Source organism: Elaeis guineensis, chromosome 15 (genome assembly GCF_000442705.2).
Source record: "Elaeis guineensis isolate ETL-2024a chromosome 15, EG11, whole genome shotgun sequence".
Lineage (NCBI taxonomy): Eukaryota > Viridiplantae > Streptophyta > Magnoliopsida > Arecales > Arecaceae > Elaeis > Elaeis guineensis.
This window is the reverse complement of record NC_026007.2, coordinates 59,199,451-59,224,653: the sequence shown is the minus strand read 5'-3', so window position 1 is coordinate 59,224,653 and position 25,203 is coordinate 59,199,451. Positions and strand designations below refer to the sequence as shown.

At 34.9% G+C, this 25,203-nt stretch overlaps 1 protein-coding gene across 1 annotated transcript; it reads right to left on the bottom strand.

The window, feature by feature from the left end:
• Positions 1-1,689: 1,689 nt before the first annotated feature.
• LOC105058071 (flavonoid 3'-monooxygenase CYP75B137) lies at positions 1,690-5,884 on the bottom strand. Its single transcript, XM_010940854.3, has 2 exons — positions 4,939-5,884; positions 1,690-2,459 (listed from the first exon to the last, which is right to left on the bottom strand). The coding sequence occupies exons 1-2, from the start codon at positions 5,851-5,853 to the stop codon at positions 1,824-1,826; spliced, it is 1,551 nt and encodes a 516-aa protein (XP_010939156.1). The 5' UTR covers positions 5,854-5,884; the 3' UTR covers positions 1,690-1,823.
• Between the last annotated feature and the right edge of the window lie 19,319 nt (positions 5,885-25,203).

Genomic DNA, 25,203 nt, shown 5'->3' with positions numbered 1-25,203 from the left:
AATCACGAAAATATTTCAATTTTTTGAAAAAAATTATAATATTTTATATCCATATTATGACATCCTGCATGCAGAAAATTATAATTTTGACACAGAATATCATAATATGCCATAGGATGTCATAATTTTTTCAAAAAATAGAGATATTTTCGTCATTCAAAATTTTCAAATCAAAAAACGAAACTGTAGGCATTAAATGCGTATTGAAAAATAGTTGGACAATAATACATTTCTATATTATGACATCCTAGGCCATATTATGATATCCTACATATAGGAAGTCATAATTTGATGCAAAATATCATAATGTGTCACATAATGTCATAATTTTTTGGACTATATTGTGATATCCTGCATATAGAAAATCGTAATATGTCACAAAATATCATAATTTTTTTAAAGAACATGTATATTTTTGTCGTACAAAATTTTTAAACGAAAAGCAGAACTACAGGCATTAAATACGTATTGAAAAGTAATAGTTATGTGGATCAATCACATAAATCGATGTACTCTATATCAAATTTTCTACACCGCCTGCGGTGCATAAAGAATTTTTTTTATTGAGAGATCTCTCTCCAATTCCAGCCTATTCTCTCTCCTCTCTCTTATCTCTTTCTCTCCTTCCCACCTTCCCCTTAGGATGTGGTGGTGATGCTGTGGATTGAGATGGTTGCTTCGTGGTGAAGGGGGTGCTCACGGTCGTCTGGATTGACGTGTTGTTCGCCATGAATCCAAAGTTGCCTTCAGATTAGATGTTTAGGCCCGGCCACATTGGTGCCACCCGTGTTGTACCTCTTTGTGGCATTTATACTTTGGGGAAATTTTTTGTGCACCATGGATCATGTAAAAAAAAAATCTGATACAGAATATATTGTCTTGTCCGAATGATCCACATAGCTACCACTTTGTAATGCATATTTAATGTCTGTAGTTCTATTTTTTTATTTAAAATTTTGAATGATAAAAATGACCTTCCTCTTTAGAAAAAAATTATGACATTTTATGTCAAATTATGACTTCTAACATATAGGATGTAATAATATGGCTCAAAAAATTATAATACTCTATGACATATTATGACATCTTGCATCAAAATATGATTTCCTACACGTAGAATATCATAATATAGGCCCAAGATATCATAATATGATAGGGGCATTTTTATCCAACTACTTTCCAACGTGCATTTGATGCATGCAGTTCCGCTTTTTGGTTTAAAAATTTTGAATCACGAAAATACTTCTATTCTTTAGAAAAAGTTATGACATCTTATGACATATTATGACATCCTGCATCAAAATTATAATTTTTTGCATGCAGGATATCATAATATGAGCATAAGATGTAATAATTTTTTTCAAAAAGTATAAGCATTTTCGTTATTCAAAATTTTCAAATAAAAATATAAAATTACAGACCATAAATGCTCGTTGAAAAATGATGGCTACGCAGACCTATCAAATAAAGCAATGTGCTCAACGTCTGATTTTCTACATCACCCATGGTGCACAAAAAATTTCTCTTATACTTTGAACCAGCTTGCGTTGATCCCATCATGGCATCTATGTTTGAGATTGGCCCATTTTCAACAAATGAAAGGCTTTATCTATTTTTCTGGAAAAAAAGTTGATCCACAAAAATGGTTTCCTGAAAAGTAAATTAAGGGAAAGTCCTCCAAAGGCAATATGACGACCAAGTATACCAACAGTTGATAAGTTGAAACATTTATCACAAAGAGAAATTGTATCGCATGACCACGCATACATTCACACAAAAGTAAAGAAGCACACAGGATATTATGAAATGCGTAATGACCAAGTCTAGTATGCTGCCGAGGCTAGCCTTGGAACTGGGTGCACCATCAACGGCATAGCCCTCTGCAAGGTGAGCCCATAAGCCTCCTCCATATCCAACTTCTCCGCCATCTGCCCCTCCGGCAGAGCCCAATCAAAAGCATGCACCAACGAAGCTATCATGAACTGGACCATCCTTATACCCAGGCTCATCCCGGCGCAAATCCTCCGGCCGGCGCCAAATGGTATGATCTCGAAGTCATTCCCCTTCACATCCATGTGCTCGTAGCCGCCGCCGGGGAGGAACCGGGCAGGTTGGAACTCAAGCGGGTCATGCCACACGGCCGGATCACGTGCGATGGCCCATACGTTCACTAGGAGAGTTGCACCCTGTGGAATGTGGTAGCCGGCGACCTCGCACGCTTCGGAGGACATGCGGGGAAGGGAGAGTGGCGTTGATGGGTGGAGCCGGAATGTCTCTTTGCTGATTGCCTGAACGAAGGGGAGGTTGGGCAGGTCTGACTCGGAGACGAGCCGGTCTCGGCCCACAACGGAGTCGAGCTCCACTTGGGCCTTCCTGAGGATATCTGGATGCTTGATGAGTTCTGCCAAGGCCCACTCAACGGTGCTGGATGTGGTGTCCGTCCCTGCCGTGAATAAGTTCTGTAACGACAAAACGGTTCTCATCAAGATTTTTAATTCGAGTTATTGTTTGGGGGTTCGAAAGGCCCGGGCAGCTGGTGGAGGGGTCCAAGCAAACCGGCTTTACCTTCCGACCCGTAGTCCTCGACATTATTACTTCGTAGCTTTCAGTTAAGAAAGGCCAATAAGCTCAGGAATCTGCTTTCTCACGGCGTTGACCGGCGCAAGTCGGGACAATACGTCCAAATTATTTTTAAAAAAAGTCAATAAACATTTAAGCTATTGTCGGCTAAGGGCAGCAATTAATAATTTGATCCATCAATCGGATTCATAAATAATTTATTTTAAACAAATCTGTTTTGATATAAATATACCACCCTATCCAGCCCTATTTAATAAATAAATTGAGTTCGTATTTAAACTTTTAAACTGTTTAATCTATTATGATTAATTTAATAAATAAATTAAATTAAAATCTAATTCATTTAATTTATTTAAAATTTATTTAATCTATTTAAAATCTATTTTTAATATATTTAATCTAATCTATTTAATCTATTTAGCTCATTTAATCCGGCTTAATTTATTTAACAAATGAATTATATGAATCGGATCAGGTTATTTTTTAATAAATAAATTAAGTTCGGATTTGAGTTTTTAATTTGCATAAGTTGTTGCCAATTAAGCATGGCAATTTATAATCCAACCTACAAACGATCTGCTTTAAACAAATTTGTTTTGATATAAATGGATCAACTCGTTCAAATCTGTTATTGAATATATTGAGTTTAGGTTCAAAATTTTGATCTATTTAATTTATTTTAATCTTTTTAATAATTGAGTCTATTTGATCTATTAAAAGCCTATTTAGTCTTATTTAAAATATGCTTAATTTATTTCTGATCAAATTATTCTTACTCATTTAATATTTTTAATCTGATTTAACTTATTTAAGAAATAAATTATATGAATCAGATCAAATTATCTGTTCAACAAATAAATTAATTTAAATTTAAATTTTAAATTTATTTAATAAATCAATCATATTTGAATTGATAAATTTTTGATTCGACGTATATTCAATCGATCCGATTGCCACCTCCACTGTCAATGCCTTTTGAGGGGTGAAAAGCTGGGCAACAAAACCTGAGGTTATTGGCTTGGGCTTGGGCTTGGGTGACATGCATCGTTATCCAACTGCCAGAGGACAAACTAAAGCCTAGAACTTCTACATAAAGCGATTTTTATTTTTATACACACATGAATGCATATTTAGTCCCATTGATTATGCATTTGGAAGATATTAGATAGTTAAATGGGGACTTAGAAATGTAAAATATAATGTATGACTGACCCTTTTGGATTAGGTCCACATCATTACAAAATTATGTAACCACCCATCTAAGTATATTAATTTAGTAGTTGAGATCCTCCCATCACAGAGGTGGGGCATCCCACCATGCAACCTCGTCCGAATAGATGACGACATCTCTTTACCAAAAAAAAAAAAAAAAAAGATGGCGACATCTCGCTATCCCGGCCATGGTGCTTCCTATTTTCAAAGTGACGTAGTGGTACGGGCTGACAATCGATCGCATGATGTGGACTGTACAAATTGTACGTGTAAGATCAAAGGCGACGAAAAAACAAAAAAAAAAAAAAAAAGAAAGGCTTTACCTTGCAAGTGATGATAAAAAATGATGGTAAAATTTGATGGGATAATATTCCGTATAAAACAAAGATATAGGACTTTTTTGTCTTCAAAGTGATGGAAAGCGTACAGGTCCATGGAGTTATTTAAACATTTAGAAAAGAAAACAAAAAAACGAGGAAGATACAAGGAGCACAGGAGGGCGGCTATAAAAAAAATAGTCAAGTAGTCCTATATTTTCTTTTCGTTTCTTTGCTTTTTTTGCAAGAAATACGATGAAATATCACTGTTCTTGGTCCTAACTGAGCCTCTCTTTCACACTTCCCTGGAAGATTTAATAATTAATTAGTATCCTAGAAGCACAATAGGTGATGCATTATGTCCATGTAGGAGGAATATCTCTGTCTTGGTAGTCTAAAAACAAAATCATATGTCCTACTTTTTAAAGCCCCCTTTTCAACCCCTTTGATCATTGTAATTGAATATGGAAATGGTCAAAAGTCTGCTCTTCAAAACATCTTTTCCTAACCTCTTTGATCATTATAATTAAATTAAAAAATAACAAAAAATTTTATTTACATATCATCCATCATATGATAAACAACTACGCTGTGGTGCACTGCAGGAAATCTGCGTTCCATCAATATATATATATATATATATATTTTAATAAATTAAACCTTGGACTTAGCTATGATCCTAAGATGTCCACGGAACATTTTTCATCGTCTAAAAGAACGACTGTCTTAAAATTATAATACGCTAGCTTTTGTGAGCCTGCACGTAACCGGTGGAAAAAAAAGGTAACAAATAACAAACATTATTTATATTCTTCTATTTAAAGCTTACCAGGAGCAGCGCTTTGATATCCGTGTCGGTCAGCTTGCCACCCTCGCCGTCTATGTCCAAGTCCTCCTCCTTCAGCCCGAGAAGCACGCTCAGGAGATCCTTCGCGCCACCGCCGCCGCCGCCATTCGCAGCCCGGCGGTGCTCGGCGATGAGCCCGTCCAGGAATCTGTCCAAGCGGCGGTGCAACTTCTTCATCCGCCGCACCACCCCCTGGAGGTCCAGCCACCCGATACCCGGCACGAAGTCCCCGACGTTGAAAACTCCAGCGAGCCTCATCAGCTCCACCACCATGTTCTTGAACTCCGCCGCCTCCTCCTCCTCCTCCTCCTGGAACACCCGCCGGCCCACCGTGGCCCGGGCCAGCGCGTTTGTGGCGCACTTGTTCGCGGCCCTGCCCAGATCCACCGGCTCATTCGCCCCAGTCCGGTCCCAGAGGGCCCGCACGAGGACCGCGAGCTCGCCCTCCCGGACCGGTCGGAGGTCTTCGAGAGCCTTGCCGGAGAAGAGGTGGAGGTTGAGGAGCTTACGGCGGGCTCTCCAACGGGGCCCATAGGGGGCGAAGACAAGATCCTGGTAGTTGTAGGCGATATGCTCGGCGCCGGAGTTGGGCGGGCGGTGCGAGAAGTTGGCGTCGTGAGCGCGGAGGAACTGAGTGGCGACGGCGGCGGAGGCGGCTACGACGACGTCTACCGAGCCGAGGCGGAGGCGGAAGATGGGCCCGTGGGCCCTAGAGAGGGCGTGGAGCGTGTGGTGGGGTTTTGAGCCGAGCTGGGGGAGGTTTCCGAGAACGGGCCATCCCGTTGGGCCCGGTGGGAGCGGAGCTCGGCTCCCCTGTGTCCTTCCCTTGGAGAAGAAGAAGTAGTAGAGGAGGGAGGAGAGAAGAAGGGTGGAGAGGAGGAGGAGAAGGGGAGCCATGGATTGAAGGGAGCAGGTGTGGAAAAAAATAAGAAGAAGCTTGGTGCACTTATAGGTTCAACCGGTCATTGTTTTACCTGCGACTGGTTGGAATTTTATTACTCTACATAGCACCACTGGTGCGACTTTTCTTTGGTTTTTCCTTCCTGTTTTTTTTCCCGGTAAAAGTAGGACTTTTCTGTAGGGAAGAAAAAAGATGACTAACACGATTGACAGTTCGTTCCGTGGCGTATCACAAGCTCCTCGTTAGCCAACTACCAAAAACGTAGGAATCGTACACGTGGAAGACGTAGGAGGTGCAACGTAGGACGACCAGCTTAGATTTTCCAACCGAGGGGATAGAATCGGCAGATTGGGTTATTGGAGGGCGGCGGGTGCTACCTGCCTGGGTGTTGGGGGAGGGGAATTATCAGGCGGATTTCCACGGTGGGCCTGGTCCACTTAAGAATTTCGAGGCGGCTTAGCGAACGCAAGTGCCGTTCCTCCGGAAGAAATTGTTAGACTAGAAATTCTTTGTGCACTGCAGTGTCGAAAATCTGACGCTGGATGTATCATTTTTTTTTATTGATCTGTATAGTCATTATTTTTTAATATATATTTAATATTAATAATTTTATTTTATTATTTAAAAATTTTATATAATAAAAATATTTTTTAAATATTATAATATTATTTTTTTAAAAATTAAAAATTACGATATCTCTTCACAAAAATTATGGCATCGTTGGAGTAAGTCAATTAACCTCCGACTCAAATCAATCGACCTCCAACTCAAGTCAACTGACTACCGACTCAAGTCAATTGACCCCCGTTCAGATCAACCGATTACCAACTCAAGTCAATCGACCCCTGACTCAGGTCAATCGACTACCGACTTCGACTCAACAACAGCCAACTGACCGAACATACAACCCCGACTCTATATCGGCTGAATATGCGGTTCCGACTTTTCATCGACCGACTGAGCGAATCGCACTGACCTACTGCCGGCTGACCGACTAATGATTCGACTACTATCGATCGACAGCGGACGACTTAGACCATCGGTATAACAGAACTACTAGCCGATGGTCGCTCATGAATTCTACCGATATATGGTCGGCTAATCCGCTCAATATACCATAACCATCACGAATGGTTATCGACTATGTCAAAGTTATCAAGGGAAAGTAACGCCCCACTAATTCTATATTTATGGCCCGATAATTTAGCACCGTAAAACGTGAGACCACGTCCGATGGTTACAACAATCTCATCTATAAAAGGAGGTAAGGGAACAGGACTGGTAGGCCAACGTTGAGCCAAAACTCTGCTACTCTTCTTACATTCAACTCTTGTTCACCAACTTTCCTCTCTGACTTAGGCATCGAAGGGTCCCCGCCAGACACAAATTCAGTCTATGTGGACGCTGTCTTGCAGGTATTCCTTTCCGACGACAGGCGATGGGGAGTTGGCCGCAACAGATTGGTGCGCTAGGAAGGGGGAAGAGATCGTATTCACTATGATAAAAATCAGGGCCCAACACTCGATTGCAACCGGATCAACGAGGCACTCTTCCCATCGAGAAGAGGTTCCTCCCCCTCCAGTAGCAGAGCCTAATTCCTCACGTCCCGTGATCACAACGAACGTCCAGATTGCTGCACTTGTGCCGCAAATGAATGTTCTTATGGAGGCAGTCAAAAGCCTCCAGCAATAGCAAACCCAGCAGCAATAGCCACCAACGGAGCAATCGATGGCACAGTCGGTGCCATCCAGGCATAACCACCGTCATCCACGGCAATCACCATCTCCTTCTCCAGAGCGACCATCTCGACTTTTCCATCGAGACGAACAATGACATTCTCGGCACTCTTGACGTGCCACTCATCATTCCCGACATTTCTCCTCTCCTTCCCATCTCAATAGTGTTAGGAAGGAGAAACGACCGCGAACGCCCTCCATGTCTCCTTCAAACTCGTCGGGTGGTTCTACCCCTGGAGTTTTCCAACGGCGATTCGATGATTATGAACATAAATTTCAAGAGATTAATCGTCAACTTGCTCAGCTTCAAGTGGAAGGTCGGAAGCCCTCCAACGACTACGACTCTCACACCTTCCAACCTCTCTCTCGACACATCTTAGACGAACCTATCCCATCTCGATTCAAGATGCCACAAGTGGAGCCATATGATGGTTCCACCGATCTGATTGACCACCTCAAGAGCTACAAGACCCTCATGACAATTCAGGAGGCAATCGACGCCCTCTTGTGTATCGATTTTTTGATAACTCTTCGAAAAACTGTTCGAGCCTGATACTCCGAGCTTCAGTCGGAAAGCATATACTCCTTTGGACAGCTAGAATATTCTTTCATGGCTCACTTCAGCACCAGTCGAAAGTCGCCATGAACCTCCGATAGTCTCTTCTCGATCAAATAAGGAGAGATTGAGATACTTCGAGATTTTGTGGCCCATTTTAATGCGGTTACACTTGAGGTCAAGGACCTCAATGAAAATATGACTATATCAATCATAAAAAGAGGTCTGAAGAGATCTCGATTCATATATTCTTTGGACAAGACTCTCTCTCGGATTTATGCTGAACTTCTAAAGCGTGCATACAAATATATGCGCACAGACGAAGGAGCTTCTGACTGACGCCAGACAGAAGGCAAAGGTCAGAAAAAAACAAAAGAAAGGAGGAGCTCCGACCGAATCGAGTCGGCTATCTTCTAATAAGCAAGCTTCGCCCCGATAACGGAGTCCAAGGCCGAGTTATGGTAGGTATGACTCCTATACTCCTCTTTTTACTCCTCGTGCGTAGATTCTTATGGAAATCGAAGGAGCGGAATGCCTACGACACCCTCCATCGATGAAAGCGTTGCCGAAGAACCGCGACCGAAGGAAGTATTGTCGGTTTCATCGTGATCATGGTCACGATACTGAACAATGCATTCAACTCAAGGACGAGATAGAAGCTCTGATTCAATGAGGCTATCTTGAAAAGTATCGGAGAGATCCGTCGACACAACCTCCTGCTGATCGACGACCTCAGCCACAAACTGAGGAAGCTGTAAATAATCAACCGACTGCAGGGGTGATCAACATGATCTCCGGACGATCGAATTGAGGAGCGACTTCTGAAGAAGAGTCGACGAAATGGCGATGACTCGACATTGTAATAACTTTTTTGAGGAGGATGTTCGAGGAACCCAAACTCCTCATGACAAGGCTATTGTTGTTTCGACAATTAGCTAATAAAAGCACAATGGATATTTTATTGTACTCGATTTTCTCCCGAATGCAACTACTCGATGAATTTGATATATTACGACGCCCACGTCCGTCAATAAAATATTGAATTTCAGAATCATGACTTTCAATCAACTGCAGAGTTGTAACGAATCGACGTACAGACTGTATCATGACTTTCATTATAAAAGTCAGAAGATCGACTATCTCGACTTCAACTATACTCCGACTTTCATTGTAAAAATCGAACTATCGATTGTACTTCGATATAGAGTTTATTTCAGCTTTCACTAAAAGTCAGAGAATCAACTGCTTCAGTGTCGACTATATTTCGGTTCTCTTGCAAAAATCGACATACCGACTGTAATCTCAACCGATATCAAATATACCGACTTTCACTGCAAAAGTCATAGTGCCGATTATATCTCGATTTTCAATATTGGCTTTCTACTGTAAAAGCTGACTACAGTCGAAAGACTAATATGCCGACTTAATCCTAACTAAGTGAAATAAAATGCCAAAACGATCAAAGTCGGATTGAAATTATACCGACATGGCTACGGTCAGTTGAATGATATTCGGCTTGCTATCGATTATCAAATGGTCCGACGTACAAATCTGACCAAGTGTCGGATACTGGATACTCGACATACCATCATTATCCTAACTTTTATTAAGTACATCAAAGACTACGCGACTAACGGATATTCTACAAGTCCTACCGAATGATCGGATCATCAATTAATGTTCGGTGGCTACTTTACATTGCAGACATTGCAGATAATATTCCAGACGAATAAAATTCAAACTTAGAAGAAAAATACTTTCATTCATTGCCAAAACAAGAAGTTACAAAATTGAACCAAAGTCTGATTACAGGTATCTGATTACAAAAAGGAAAGCAAAATATACTGACTAAGCTACGACGTCGTTCCTATTTCTTTGCTCTGGTGTAGTGTCGGCGACTTCAACAACTTCAGGCATGGTCGGTACTTCACCTTGAGTCGGCACAACTTCTTCTTCGGCAATCCACCTTCTGACCCTGGAGGGATGATGCTGTTCAAGTCGAGATCTGAACACAACTCTTTGACCACCTCGCTTGGCCAACCACATCGATAGCCTAACCCACTCGTGCGGGAATAGAGAGGGTCTCACCTGGCCAGCTGCCCAATCCACTCATACGAGAACAAAAAGGGGCTTTAGATCTTCATCCACCATCATTAGCATCTTTAGTTGCATAGCTTAGACGAGGATATGAAGCACATAATGGTAGCTCGTTCACTCGACCATCGACACCAAGTGCGAAGAGCTGGTATTGCTCCGAGATAGAATACTGTTCTCGAAGCCGCTCGACATTCGGCTTCGAAAGTGAAGAAACCTTCACTTTCAAATCCGATTGGGATTCGTCAGTTAGATTCTTCGACCAACCGTCCCGAGAAGGAGAAGTCCTAGCCATAAGAGACAAGATTCTAAAGAAGACGGAGATTCTAAAAGAAAAGATACCCGAGGAAAGACAGGAACTTGACTTAAAAAAGATGAGAATAACAACCTCAGACGCTGGGGCAATAATCCGGCAAAGTTTCAGCACCAAAAATAGTAAAAAATAAAAATTTGACTGAGCATGATCTTATATATAGGATTCCTCAACGACTGAGATGAAGGCGGTCAAATCGAAGATCTATCAGATGATGACATGTGACAACATCTGGACCGATCATTGATCGGACGGTTCGACACATCTGCCCCAGATTGAGCCATGTCACCTCTATTCGTGTGAACAATTCCGACCCAATATCATTCGGACACGTGGAACAAATTTACTGGTCAGAATCATATCATCAAATGCCGAATCGACTTTTCAAAACGACACCTGATACTGACAACTAATATCGAATCATCCAGTCAGTGTGATAGACGATCGTACCTACCAACATGATAAAATAGCCGATCAACCATATCTCAGAGAAAATGGCATCAAAATCAGGGTTCGATACGATAAAAAATAACTCCCTTCGTCCAACGTGACAAACTACGCGGTAATATACACGTCGACTCACCTTGGACTTGGGAGTGGGGGGCAACTATTAGGGTAAGTCAATTGATCCTCGACTCAACTCAACAACAGCCGACCGATCGAACATACAATCGTGACTTTACATCAGCTGAATATGCGGTTCCGACTCTTCATCGACCGACTGAGCGAACCGCACCGACCTACTACCGATTGACCGACTAATTATTCGATTACTACCGATCGACACTGGACGACTTAGACCATCGGCATAACAGAACTACTAGCCGACGGTCGCTCATGGATTCTACCAATATATGGTCGATTCTACCGACATATGGTCGGCTAATCTGCTCAATATATCATAATCATCACGAATGATTATCGACTATGTCACGACTATTACGGAAAAGTAACACCCCACTAATTCTATATTTATGGCCCGATAATTTAGCGTCATAAAATATGAGACTACGTCCGACGGTTACAACAATCTCATTTGTAAAATGGGGTAAGGGAACATGGCTGGTAGGCCAACTTTGGGCCAAAACTCTGCTACTCATCTTACATTCAACTCCTGTTCACCAACTTTTCTCTCTGACTTAAGCATCGGAGGATCTCCACCGGACACAAATTCGATCTGTGTGGATGCTATCTTGCAGGTGTTCATTCCCGATGACAGACGATGGAGAATTGACCGCAACATACACCTCCTGAATAAAAGATTAAACTGAAGTGGGGTATCATAATTTTTATAAAGGAATACTATAATTTTCAAGAAGAAGTGTCATAATACTGTTTTCACATATATATATTATTTTTTTTCTTCATACAGTATTATGATATCTCCTCTTAAAAATTATAATATTTTTTTATAAAAATTATAATACTTCGTTTAAGTTTAACCTTTTATGCAGAAAATATTATAATTTTTATAAAAATATATTATATATTTTTTTAAAAAATATATTATATTTTTTTAAAAAATATATTTTTATTATATAAAATTTTTAAATAAAAAAAATTATTTATTGATATTAAATATATATTAAAAAATTATAACTATGTTAGTTAATCGAGCATGACAACGGTGTACTCCAAGTCGGATTTTCTTCACTGCAGGCGGTCTACAAAGAATTTCTCATTGTTAAATGGACCCCGCCCTGGTCCACAGCCAAATTGCCAAATGGAGCTGTCCATAGAATGGGGGTTAGTTAATAATTTGTTCGTTTCTGGATGCTTCCGGTTGATTCCTCGTTGGGAATAAATGGTGGGACAGACGAAAAAGTGAGAACGTCGCCGCCATGGAACATCACTATTTTTTATTAATGAAATCATTAATTTTATTATTAAAAATAAATATTTTTTTTATTTTTATAATATATTTTTTATTGATACATTCTACATTATTAAATAATATATATTAAATAAATTAATTATCAATCAAGTTGATATATATTTTTAAAAAAAATTAATATATAATTTTTAAAATATAAAATTTATTGACATATAATATATGACCAGATGATATACATTAATAAATTAGACATCTGGCCATCCAATATACATGTTTAAATAAATTAAAATATAATTTTTTGAACGTTATGTTCACTAATATATACTACATGATATGATGATATATGCTCATTGACTACTTGATATATAATGCTAGCTTCTTTGACATATACCTTATAGTGATCCAATACATCTTTAGATAAATTGATTTACAATTTTTAGAACATAGAGTTCACCAATACATAGTATAGGGCTAGATGATACATACTTAGTAAATTAGTCATCTAGCAACCTAATAAATATCTCTAAGCAAAATGATATATAATTTTCAAAATATTATATTTATCAGTACATATTATATGGTATGATGGTACATACTTATTATCTTTTTAATATATATTATAAACTTATTTAATACATACTAAGCAATGATCTAATGCACACCTTCAAATAAATAAATACATATATTATAAGAAAATAAAATTTTAGCGGCTGCAAAATCGATTGTAAAATAAAAAAATCGATTACTAATTTATTTTGCGATCGATTTAAATCGGTTGTAAAAATCCTAGTTGCAAATAATTTACGATCGATTTTTTTGATCGCAAAATTTTACGATCGATTTAGTGATCGAAAAATAAAAAATAATTTAAATTTTATAATATTTTATTTTTTAAAATAGATTGCAAAATTGGTCACAAAATCAGTTGCTAAATTTATTAAAATATTTTTATTAATAAATTGATAACAAAAACAATTGCTAATTATTTTTAAATTTTTTTATTAATAAAATTGATTGTAAAATTATTCGTTAATTATTTTTTATTTTTTTAATTAATTTATCAATCGTAACATCGATCACAAATTTTGTTAAAATATTTTTTTATTAATAAAATCAGTTGCAAAATCAATCGCTAATTATTTTTAAATTTTTAATTAAAAAATCGATCACAAAATCAGTCATAATTTATTGTTTATAATATTTTAATTTTCAAAATCGATTACAAAATCGATAGCTAAATTTTTATTTTATATTTTTATATTTTTATATTTTTTATATATTTTATTTTTTATATTATTATTTAAAATAAAATTCGGCTGGCACGATTTATGGAGCGAGGCGTGGATCAGTGACCGATTACCCTTAGTTTCTCGCGATCCATTGTGGATTGAAGGATGTTTCCTGCCCATTTCTCCTATCTCACGGTCCTCTCTATGGACCCACGAAGGCCAATGCCGGTGGTAACGGGGACCACAACGAGGGGAGCCCATCGTGGGCGGGCCAACGAGGGGAGATCGTCATGGGTGGGCTGGAGGGGAGGGGGGCCGGAGGGGGCAGGCTGACAAGGGGAGGCCGTCGTAGGTGGTCGCCGAGGAGGGGAGGGCGGCTGTCGTAGTGGGCCGATGAGGAGAGACTGTCACGGGCGGTCATCAAAGAGGGGAGGGCGGGTCGGGGATGGGAAGAGGGGGTTTGAGCGCCGGGGAGGGGAAGGAGGCTGTCTCGGGTGGGCCGATGAGGGGAGGCCACCTGTCGTGGGCAGTCGCCCGGGAGGGGATGGTGGGTCAAGGAGGGGAAGAGGGGGTTTGAACGTGGTTGTGGTTGGCTGGAGAAGGTGGGTATAAAGAAGATTTAGCAATCGATTCATTGGTTGCTAAAAATTTATCTTTAAAAATAAAGATGCCAATTATTTTTTTTTTAAATTCAAATTTGCAGTCGATTTTTTGGTTATAAAATATTAAAAAAATTTACAACCAAAAAATCGATCACAAACTTAATTATAGAATAAAAAATAATTCAAAAAAATTGATCGCAAAATTAATATTTTGCAACTAAAGAATCAGTCGCAAACTTATTTATAGATTTAAAAATAATTCAAAAATTTTGCCATCAATTTTTCGATCGTAAATTTTTTTAATATTTTGCAATTGCAAAATCGATCGTAAATATATTTTACAATCAAATATATTTTTTTTTATTTTTTTTAATATGATATAATTTTAAAATTTAAAGTTTACCTTCACTGTTCATTATCTAAATACTTATCGTTAGAGTATCCTCATAAAAGTCCATCTCGATTCGATTGCCCTAACTATATCGATTAATAAAATTCGATTTCAACAGTCATGAATGACCGTATGATGATCTAATAGATAAAGACCATCGATGGGTCCGAAAACTTGCAAAGATGATTTTGGTGATATTTATAGAATATTATCAAAATTTTACTTCAATCGGACATCATTATCATGGTCAATTTGGCACAAGATAATTTAGACCATTAAATAAAAAATAAGTAATCAAAAAACCAAATGGCATCCGATTATAAGGTGATTTTTTAGATAAATAATTTTTGCTGCTACTTTGATCATTTGTATGGTAGTGATCATAAAATTCAAATCGTGCAAATACGAACGATTCAAAATTATATATCTCTTGATGTTCATTCTTAAAGTTCTTAAGTAACTATACTTATGCTTTTGTAAGTCTGCTTAATGTGGATGGTTCATACACACATGGTTTGAATTTTACGATCACCACCATACAGACGATTAAAGTAATAGTAAAAATTATTTATTTAAAAAATTACCTTATAATCGAATGTCGTTTGATCTTTTGATCACTCATTTTTTATTTAATAGTCTAAATTATTCCATGATAATAATATTCGATTGAAGTAAAATTTTAATATCGTGCTACAAATATCATCAAAATTATCGTTGCAAGTTTTCGGATCCATCGGTGATCTCTATCTATCAGATCATTATGCAGTCATTCATGGTCATTGAAATCGAATTTTATTGATCGACATAGTTAGAGCTATCGGATCGAGACAATCTTTTGTGATGATACTCTAACGATAATTTTTTAGATAATGAATGGCGAAGATGAGCTTTATATTTTAAAATTATATCATATTAAAAAAAATAAAAAAATTATTCGATTGCAAAATATATTTGCGATCGATTTTTTGATTGTAAAATATTAAAAAAAATTACGATCGAAAAATCACTCACAAAATTTTTGAATTATTTTTTAATCTATAAATAAGTTTGCTACCAATTTTTTAGTTATAAAATATTAATTTTGAGATCAAAAAATTGATCACAAAATTTTTGAATTGTTTTCTATAATTACGTTTGCGATCGATTTTTTAGTTATAATTTTTTTAATATTTTACAACCAAAAAATCTATCACAAACTTATTTATAGAATAAAAAATAATTTTAAAATTTTGTGATAGATTTTTTGATCGCAAAATTTTTATTTTGCAACCGAAAAATCGATCGCAAACTTATTTATAGATTAAAAAAATAATTCAAGAATTTTATCATCAATTTTTTGGTAATAAATTTTTTAATTATTTTACAATCAAAAAATCGATCATAAATATATTTAAATTTAAAAAATAATTAAAAAATTTTATGATCAATTTTTTGGTTGTAAAATATTAAAAAATTTTATGATCGAAAAATTGATCGCAAACTTATTTATAGATTAAAAAATAATTCAAAAATTTTACGATCGATTTTTCAATCATAAATTTTTAGTATTTTGTAACAAAAAAATTGATCATAAATATATTTAAATTAAAAAATAATTAAAATATTTTATGAATAATTTTTTTATTTGTAAAATATTAAAAAAAATTGCATTGAAAAATCAATCTTAAATTTATCTATAGATTTAAAAAAACTCAAAAATTTTACTATCGATTTTTTGGTCCCAAGATTTTTAATAGAAATAAAAAAATAAAAAGCTTACAACTGATTTTTCAGTTGCTAAATAATAAATCCATTTTGCAACCAAAAAATTAATTACCAAATTATTTAAAAATCTAATTAAATAATTGAAAATGGTTGCGATCGAATTTGAGGTTGCAAATCTATAAAAAATTAATATTTTATTAATTTAATTTTATATTTAGCTTTTCGATTGCAAAATCGTTCACAAAATTTTAATTTTGCAACTGATATTTTTTGATGCTATATTAATTTTTTAATAATTGATCATAAAATCAGTTGCAAATTTGATTCAAAAAATTCAATCACCAAATCAATTGTAAAATCGTTTGCAAATTTATTCCAAAAAATTCGATCGTAAAATCATTATTTTCTTATAGTGATAGTTTGTAGGATATACTTTTTATATGAAGATATAGTGTGGATCACTACTAGGTGTGCAGTAAAGAAGCTTGAAGTATATCTCAAAAAGTCGATATGTGTGTATAACTAGACTATGTAATGTGTATTAATAAAAATAATATTTCAATAATTGCATATCAATTTATTTGGAGGTATATATTAAATTACTAGATAACTAATTTATTAAATTAGTATCATTTGACTGTAGACTGTATATTGATGAACTCTATATTTTAAAAATTATATATCAATTTATTTATAGATATATATTAATTTATCTAATGATTAATTTGTTTAGTGTATATCGTATAACCATATAGTATATATCGATAAAAAAATTAAAAAAAATATTATATTTTTTTAATAATGAAACTAATAATTCTATTAGTAAAAAAAATTTTAACTTTTAAATTTATTATTTATAATTAATATTAAAAATGATATAATAAACTATGAAGTCGGTCCCATATGATATTATACAGTGTCCGCCACATATGATTTTTGCCCAAAAAGTGATGCCAAGCTTCATAATGGATGGAACTGTTCCCGGACCATTGTAAAAAATCCAAAAACAACTTCTATTCTATTCAAAAAAATATTTCAAATTTTTAATGTTGAAATAATAAAATTATATTAATGATTATAACAATATTATTATTATAATAATAAAGATAATGTTATTATCTTTTTGCTCATCTTTTATCAGATAAGAAATTTTTTTTTTTGACTATACAATCATTTTTAGTGGGACTTTTAATGAAGCAATTTAAATTTTAAAAATTTAAATTTTCTATGAACTAAATTATTAGCAATACTCATCATTGACACAAAAATAATGGTCAATCCAATTTAGCTGCAGTATTCCAGTAGTCGTGACTAAATCCCTCCCTATTTACAACAAGCAAAACATCTTTATGATGGACAGGAATAAGATACAAAATGAAGAGAATGTATAGATACTGGATGTTGGTATTATCTTTAGTCTCCATAATTTAGTTACATCTATTATATCAAGTTGCATCTATATATGCACACAACCACATACTTCTATAAAAAGGCCAAGAATTAAGCACAAACTGGCCATCCACAAGCAAATATTAGATGTCAAATTCTTAATCAATAGGGACTCAATATAAAATCACAATCATTCTAAGCATTGGATTTCAATCAGGACTGATTGCTGACTACCCAACTATTACAAAAGAAAGCCAAACATTTATCGGTGTTTTTATCTTAGTCAATTCTCAAATTTTGGATTGCAATTGAACTAAAACATAATAGAGCTGGCCTAACAAAAGTCAATCTAGATTGGATTACTTTGAGATGGTTATCAAGATACCAAAAAATTTAAAATCAAATAGAAATGAATTCTTTTAATTTTCCTTTTGTCCTTTTTTAATGAATTATTGGAACCACAATCAAACCAACCAATAATGGGAACCACATAATCTAGTGAAGGTGGTGTTAGTCTGAGTTGGTTTCTGATTTCTTGAAAGATTGACTTGAGCTAGTTTGGATCTGTTCTCAATTATCCATATGTTAAAAATGATAGCAACAAAAAGAAATCTTGATGTTTAACAACCATCGATGGAGCAACTGACATCACCAAGTTAGCCAAGATTGGATCAATCTAGGTTGGTTTCAAGATTATCCAAAATTTTGAAAAAACAATAAACTCTTCGTGATTTTTAAAAAAAAATCCAAACCAGCTCTCAAATTTTGGTAATGCAGTTGAACGAATCAATAGTAGCTACAATCTAACATGATAAAATCAATTTCAATAGTGCAGTTGGTTTGGCCGCATCCTAATATTAGAAAACAACAACAACAAGTATTTAACAAACTTTTGATCCAAGTTGATTATTAATTTTTGGATCACAATCAAACAAATAAATAGTAAAATCGACCTAATTTAAGTCAAATAAGATTGGGTTAGTTTGGATCGACTCTCGAGTCACAGATCTTTATAAATTCTAATAGATTCTTAATTTCTTAGATAGCAATCAAATTAATAAATAGGGAAAGCAATCTAACGTCGTACGATCGAGTTATTTCAGGTTAGCTCTTAATGTAACCCGAAAATTAGAAAATACCAACAAATTTTTTATGCTTTTTAATTCCACTTGGTTTTCAATATTTAGAATCACCAGCGAGCACAATCAATAGTTGAACCAGACCATCATCAAAATAATTAAATATAAAAAGCTGTTTAGCTCTCTTTGATATGTTGCTAATTAATTACTGGGACTTCAGGCATCAAAATAAGTAAAACTAAATAACCTTCCTTTACCAAAGAAGGTATGTGTTGCAACTATGCATTGTATTACAGTATTAAATGTTAACATTGAATAAACATATATATAGATAAATTGTTTAAAACTCCATGATATATTTCTAATACATGCAAATACTAAGTAACCATTAACAAAATAACAACACAATGACCAATTAATGAACCAACACGCCAATCAACTACCCGGACAATGGATGTCAAAATATCTAAATTCAAACGATTTAATTTATGAAAGAGGCATTGCCACCATGCATTGCATTCATATTGTCAAAATACTAATATTAAAATATATTTTATTAAATATATATGATTAAAATAATTAAACCTGCATATACGTTTCAACCAATATTTCAAAATGCTAAGATACCATTGATGAAACAAAAACCATAACAATCATCAAAATAGTGTGTTAATCAGTTGCTTAGATTAAGGGTAATTAAAGGTATCAAGTTTGTACTAGACCTATAAGAAACACACAATCTAATTTGCTCTTGGAATTTCTCAGTGTCAAGATACCTTCAATGAAAGAAAATTTCAAGGTTCTAATATCTGCATTAAAATACATACTTCCATAAACATTATTAATTAAAGTCTGTTAGTATCTGTCATGCAATGTGGTGAAAGGCATTTAGCTCATACCTATATGAACAGCATATGCTTAATTTGATTCTTTCTTTTTGGTAGGATTTATTGATGCCAAGGTACCTTTAATAGAAGGAACAAAAGATTGAAAGAGAAAATAAAGGTGTTAATATCTATATTAAAATATATGAACAAATTAGAGATACTGTTGACCCAAAAAATTTGCAGCACTGATAATAATATATGTAATTATTTGAAGAAATGCATGCTACACAATAATTCATCATGTAATGAGCCTAAAAGCATGATATTTCTAACAAAGATATCTCAAACACGTTGAATTTGCTTGTTGCAAGGATTTATCGATCCAAGATTGCTTCAATAAAAAAAATGAGCTGTCAAAATTTGCAAAAAAAATATAAATATATTAATTTTATAAGTAATAAATACCTATATAGTAGATTTTGAAGAATTAGAATCGTTCCAACCTTCTGTACCAAGTCAGAAAAAGAAGTGACAAAAAATAGATTAGCCAGAGAGAGAGAGAGAGAGAGAGGATAGAAAGTTCCTGGAGGCTGAATGAAAAATGAAAGAGGTAGAACTTTTGCTTCTAATTCCCAATCGAAATGAGATTTAAGCAGACCCAAATTTCTTTTTCCTTTTTTTTTCTTTTATGAAGTTTTGACTATTTAAAATTCACAAGAAGGTTAGATACACGAAGGGCTTCCTTTTTATTTTGCCTTGTTTATGGTTTGAGAGGAGGTGGGTCAAATTCTTTATTTCTTTCTTATATTCGGTCCTTTCATGGTCTGATAAGGGGGAATGGGTTATCTTTTGTTTGAGATATAAGCAAAGGAACCATGCGATATCTATACAACATATGAAAGAGAGTTCCGAATGGGCCCCAGGTGATATATGTCATCATTTCAGATGGACGACGTGTCACCTTTTCTGATGAAAAGTTTGAAACCCCCTTTCTGTCATAGCCAAACATGTCATCAAGTAGAGTACCCCCTTAAGAAAAAAAATCCAAAGAAAAAAAATGAAAGTACATGAGTAGATATATCGAGAAAAAAAAAAGGATAGAAGGCCAATCGCGTCATCGAGCCATGTTAAAATTGCTAGATAAGTGCCACGTTATCTCCAACAGTCCACACATCGATATGGTGTTATCTCCATATTGATGCCATGTGAGCATTCTCACCGTGTCATCATTTACATAGGCTCTGGGTTTGGAAAATCTATGGAGAGAGGAGGAGTGAGGGGGAAAAAAAAAAATCTGGGAAACACATTTCAAAGGTGCACCAAACCTCTTAATTAAGAGAGAGGGTACTAGCTTTAGGTTTTAATGCGGAAAAAATTTGGATGATTTTTGAAGGGATGGAGAAAGATTTCAGGATATAGAGATAAAAGAATAGGATCGAATTAGGGATGGAAGCCGACCGAATAAAGTAGAGTGGCTAGAAGTTCGAGTTCAACTAAGTTTAAGATATTTGAGTTCGAAATTTGACTCGAGATCAATTTATTCTTAACATTCTAAGCTCGAGCTTGATTTGATGAAAAAAAATAAGACTCGGGATCTCCTAGACTCGACTCGAATATCAACTAAGTCATATTCAAACTTGAATTCGAGTCTTAACCTATCAAAAATATATATATTAATATACATATTTTAAATAAAAATAATTTTGTTAAATATATATATATATTCAAATAAATTTGCAAACTTTTAAGTCAAGTATATTACTACTCGAGCTTGATCATAGTTGAGCCAAGTCGAGCTTGGACTCGAGTCGAGCTCGAATTGCTTAAATGCAACTCGATTTGTTTGCATCTCTAGACAAAATAAATAAATAATTAAATCGAGATTATTTTCAATCTCTTCTCTTGGACCATCCTTTATATAGATGTGAGAGAGGATGTTGGAGAAGTTGCGGGAGTCACATGATCAAAAAAATGATGATATTAGAAGAGCTCAGTAAGAGAAGGTGAGTTTGCATAGCTTCTTTTTCTTTTTCTTTTTTTTTTCTTTTTTTTTATTGATTTTTCAATTCCCTCATCAATGTGTCGGAAAGTTGCTAACTACAACCCAACAACTTTCCAGTTCCTTAGAATAGCATCATGTGAGAAACTATGAGACGTTTCTCATTAGTAATATAGAAAGGTTGCTACCTCAGTTTAGGTAGCCTTCCACATTATAACAGAAATATTATTCGAGGGAAAAACTTAGGATGGTTGCTGCTAGAGATATAGTAACCTTCCACTTCCAATTGAAGAGTGCACAAAAGGTTGCTGCCACAGTTCGGACAGCCTCCCAAAGAGTGCAATGAAAAGTCATTTGAAAGAATGGATTTAGGATGGTCACTGCTATGAGTACCGTGGCTTTCCAATCTCAAAAAATCGAAAATCCATAGATAGAAGAGAAAGGGTGAATAGAGTAAAGGGATTGGGAGGGGGAAGAAACAATTAGGGTTTATCAGATAGGGGTAGCAGGTTTAGGTTATTGAAACAGGTTAATAGATTTGAATTGACAGATTTAGATTGGTGCGTTAATAGATTCAGGTTATTGGGTTTTGGGTTAACAGGTTAATGGTTGATGGGTTTTGGGTAATTAGGTTTGGGTTATTGGATTGTTGGGTTTGGGTTAGTTTTGGGTTGTTGGGTTAATGGAGTGTAGCAATGAGAAGCAAGTGAATCGAGAGGAAATTAGGTGAGTAAAAGGGGAGGGGTGGGGTGGGAAGGCGGTGATGTTGCAAGGTGGGGGCAAAAAGATGGATTTAGATTTAAAAAATCCTAAACTGCATAAAAGAATATGCGGTCCAATTGCATAGATTAGGTGGGTTTATTCAGTTTATGTGAATGTCCGTGTAAACATTTTATGCAGAAATTATTTTTCAAAAAAATAAACTATTATATTCCTTTGCATTATTTTAGCAATAATATTTTAGTAATATTTTAAAAATTACTTTTTATATTTTTGCTCAATTCTATTGCAAATTTTTAATAGCTTTTTAAGAAGGAAAAACTTTTTAATTTGCATGTATCTTATCTATAGTTTGATTGCTTTTCAAAAAAAAAAAAAAAACAATTACCATAGTGCCAAATTATGTTTCAATTTTGACGTATAGGTTTGAATTTATAATAATGTTCATAAATAAATCAATCAATATGCTCTTCTATTAAATAGGTTAAATATATTATTAATCTAAGATTATAATGATAATTTAATATTTTTTTCTTTTCAGAAAAAAAGTGCAATAGCTATGCTACTCGTTTCTGCATTGATTTATGTTTCTAGGTATAAATTTTCATTAATATTTACATATACACTAATAAATTTGTTTTGTTCCTATAGAGGATGAATTTATGATTATAGTTATTATTATTACAGAGATTGTTAAATGATATTATCCTATATATACATATATTTTGATATTTATTATGATCAATATAATTTAATTATTAAAAAAATAATTCTAATTACAATTCACTATTAAATTGCTGATTTTCTTATTGATTATAATTGCAGGGATGGACTTAATAAAAATATCCAACTTTTTAAGCTATAAATCACTCCTCTCAAGATATCATGGTATGGTTCAATACCAAACTTTAATTATAAATATTTATTTAATATATATTATTTTTTAATATTATTTCTATTGTATAGAGAAGCACCAATACAATCATCGTAAAAAAATATTTCATTCAAGTAATTTAAATTTGACAGCTTGCTTTGTTGTATTACATCAACTATCTTGCTCCATGATAACAAATGAATAATTTTATAGCATACTAATGTGATATTTATGATACATTTTTCAGCTAGAGTGAGGAAGAAATCCCTGGAAAAAAAAGATGTCCACCTAAATTTGCAACACAAAATTACATATTTTATGTACTTCAATAAAAAAAAAATAGCGTGGGTCCCACACGAGTGATGGGATGGAGGAAGAGCCAGCTGATTTTTTTCTCCGAAGCTGGAAAACATGTGGGTGTGTGTGTGTGTGTGTGTGAGGAGAGCGAGTTGGGTTTTTTTTTTTTTTTAAATACATTCACAATTTGAGAGTGGGCAGTGGGCACCGAGAGAGCAATTCTATTTCTTTTCTTGATATCGGAAGAGTAAATGACGTAAGACATGGAAGGGAGTGAAGGGACCATTTTTTTTTCCCCTCTTTCTTGGTGTACTCATATTGTAACTTGAGAAAGCATCAAAGCAACTATCATTTTGAGATTTGAAGTGCGATAGATTTGAGAGGGGAAGAGGAAGAGAGAAAGATGCTTTTTAGTGGGGACCGCTGGTTTTTTTTTTTTAAGGTAAGAAAGGGGACCGCTTTTTTACTCAAGAGGAAGGGCGGGAAAGAAGGCAAAATTGGCGTCCTAAGATCGTATAAAGAATCAATAAATTTTATCTCCCGTCCTTATTTTCATTGGGAGGCAAACCAGGGGCCATCCCCACACACCCACCCCCCACCCATGGTGGCACCTACTTTGGCAACCTAATCTCCGTTCCCATATCGCCCTCGACAAAGACACTTTAGATACATACATGTTGCAAAAGAGAAGACTTCAAATTGCACATCGATTGTGGATTAAAAAAAATTATAATTTATATAAAATAAAATATTTTTTTTATAAAATATTTTTTAAAGATAAAATCATGAGATTCAAAATGATCATGACTCACTGTAGCCGAAATAGTCCACTGTAGTCGTTAATATGATCCACTATAACTACAGATAAACCACTATAGTCATAAGAATTACTGAAGTTTAAAATATCCAGAATCGAAGCGGATAATATCTCATGCATGCAGAAGCGAAAATCGATCCAGCCATCCGATCCTTGATTGCAATAGTACCCTCTAATTATTCCAAGAATTATTAGTTATACCCTTAAATGCTACTAGTTATATGTTTAATTAATTCAATGTGATATTCCATTTGCAGCTATGCACATAAGTTGTCCCACCAAGCTGTCCCTAAATCGGGTTCGGCTATCATTTTCCTTGTGGGTGCTACCTCAAAGTAAAATAGTCAAACAAAAGTCGCTAAGGTTTCACATTCATAGAATAGTGTGATATGCAAATTTTATGATGTACGAAGGGCTGGATCGCCAACTACTCTATCTATCCTTCCATTATAGAATCGTAGTACTGTTTTTTTTTTTTTTGGTAGAAAATGATAGTACTGTTAATTGATGTTTAACATGATCCAAACTTAGTGATTGTGAACTAGGTGGTAGCCTTGTGGTCATGTCCATTCTATATTTTTAAGAGTTATCGGGTTCAAAATTTGCCGTGTATTTGGACTTACATAATTTTCAAGAACAAGTCCTCCATTGATCCATTCCCCTTCTGGGAACAGAACACATAACAGGTTGATGACGATACTTATCTAGGCAAGATGAATGGATAATCAAGAAGGCCTATAACCAGGACCAACAATATCATTGAAGGCGAAGTTGATAGATATGTGGAGATCTAGCTTCTACTAAAATTAAAAAAATTTATATACTTTTTTGTTTTAAAAAATGATGCTAACCAGGAGAAGAATTCAACTCTTGATTCAAAAAAGA

Bases quoted from the DNA above. Each gene is read 5' to 3' on its own strand.
- LOC105058071 (XM_010940854.3), bottom strand. From the start codon at position 5,853: ATGGCTCCCCTTCTCCTCCTCCTCTCCACCCTTCTTCTCTCCTCCCTC. The intron at 2,460-4,938 runs GTAAGCTTTAAA...TTGTCGTTACAG, and splicing joins ATATCAAAGCGCTGCTCCTG to AACTTATTCACGGCAGGGAC.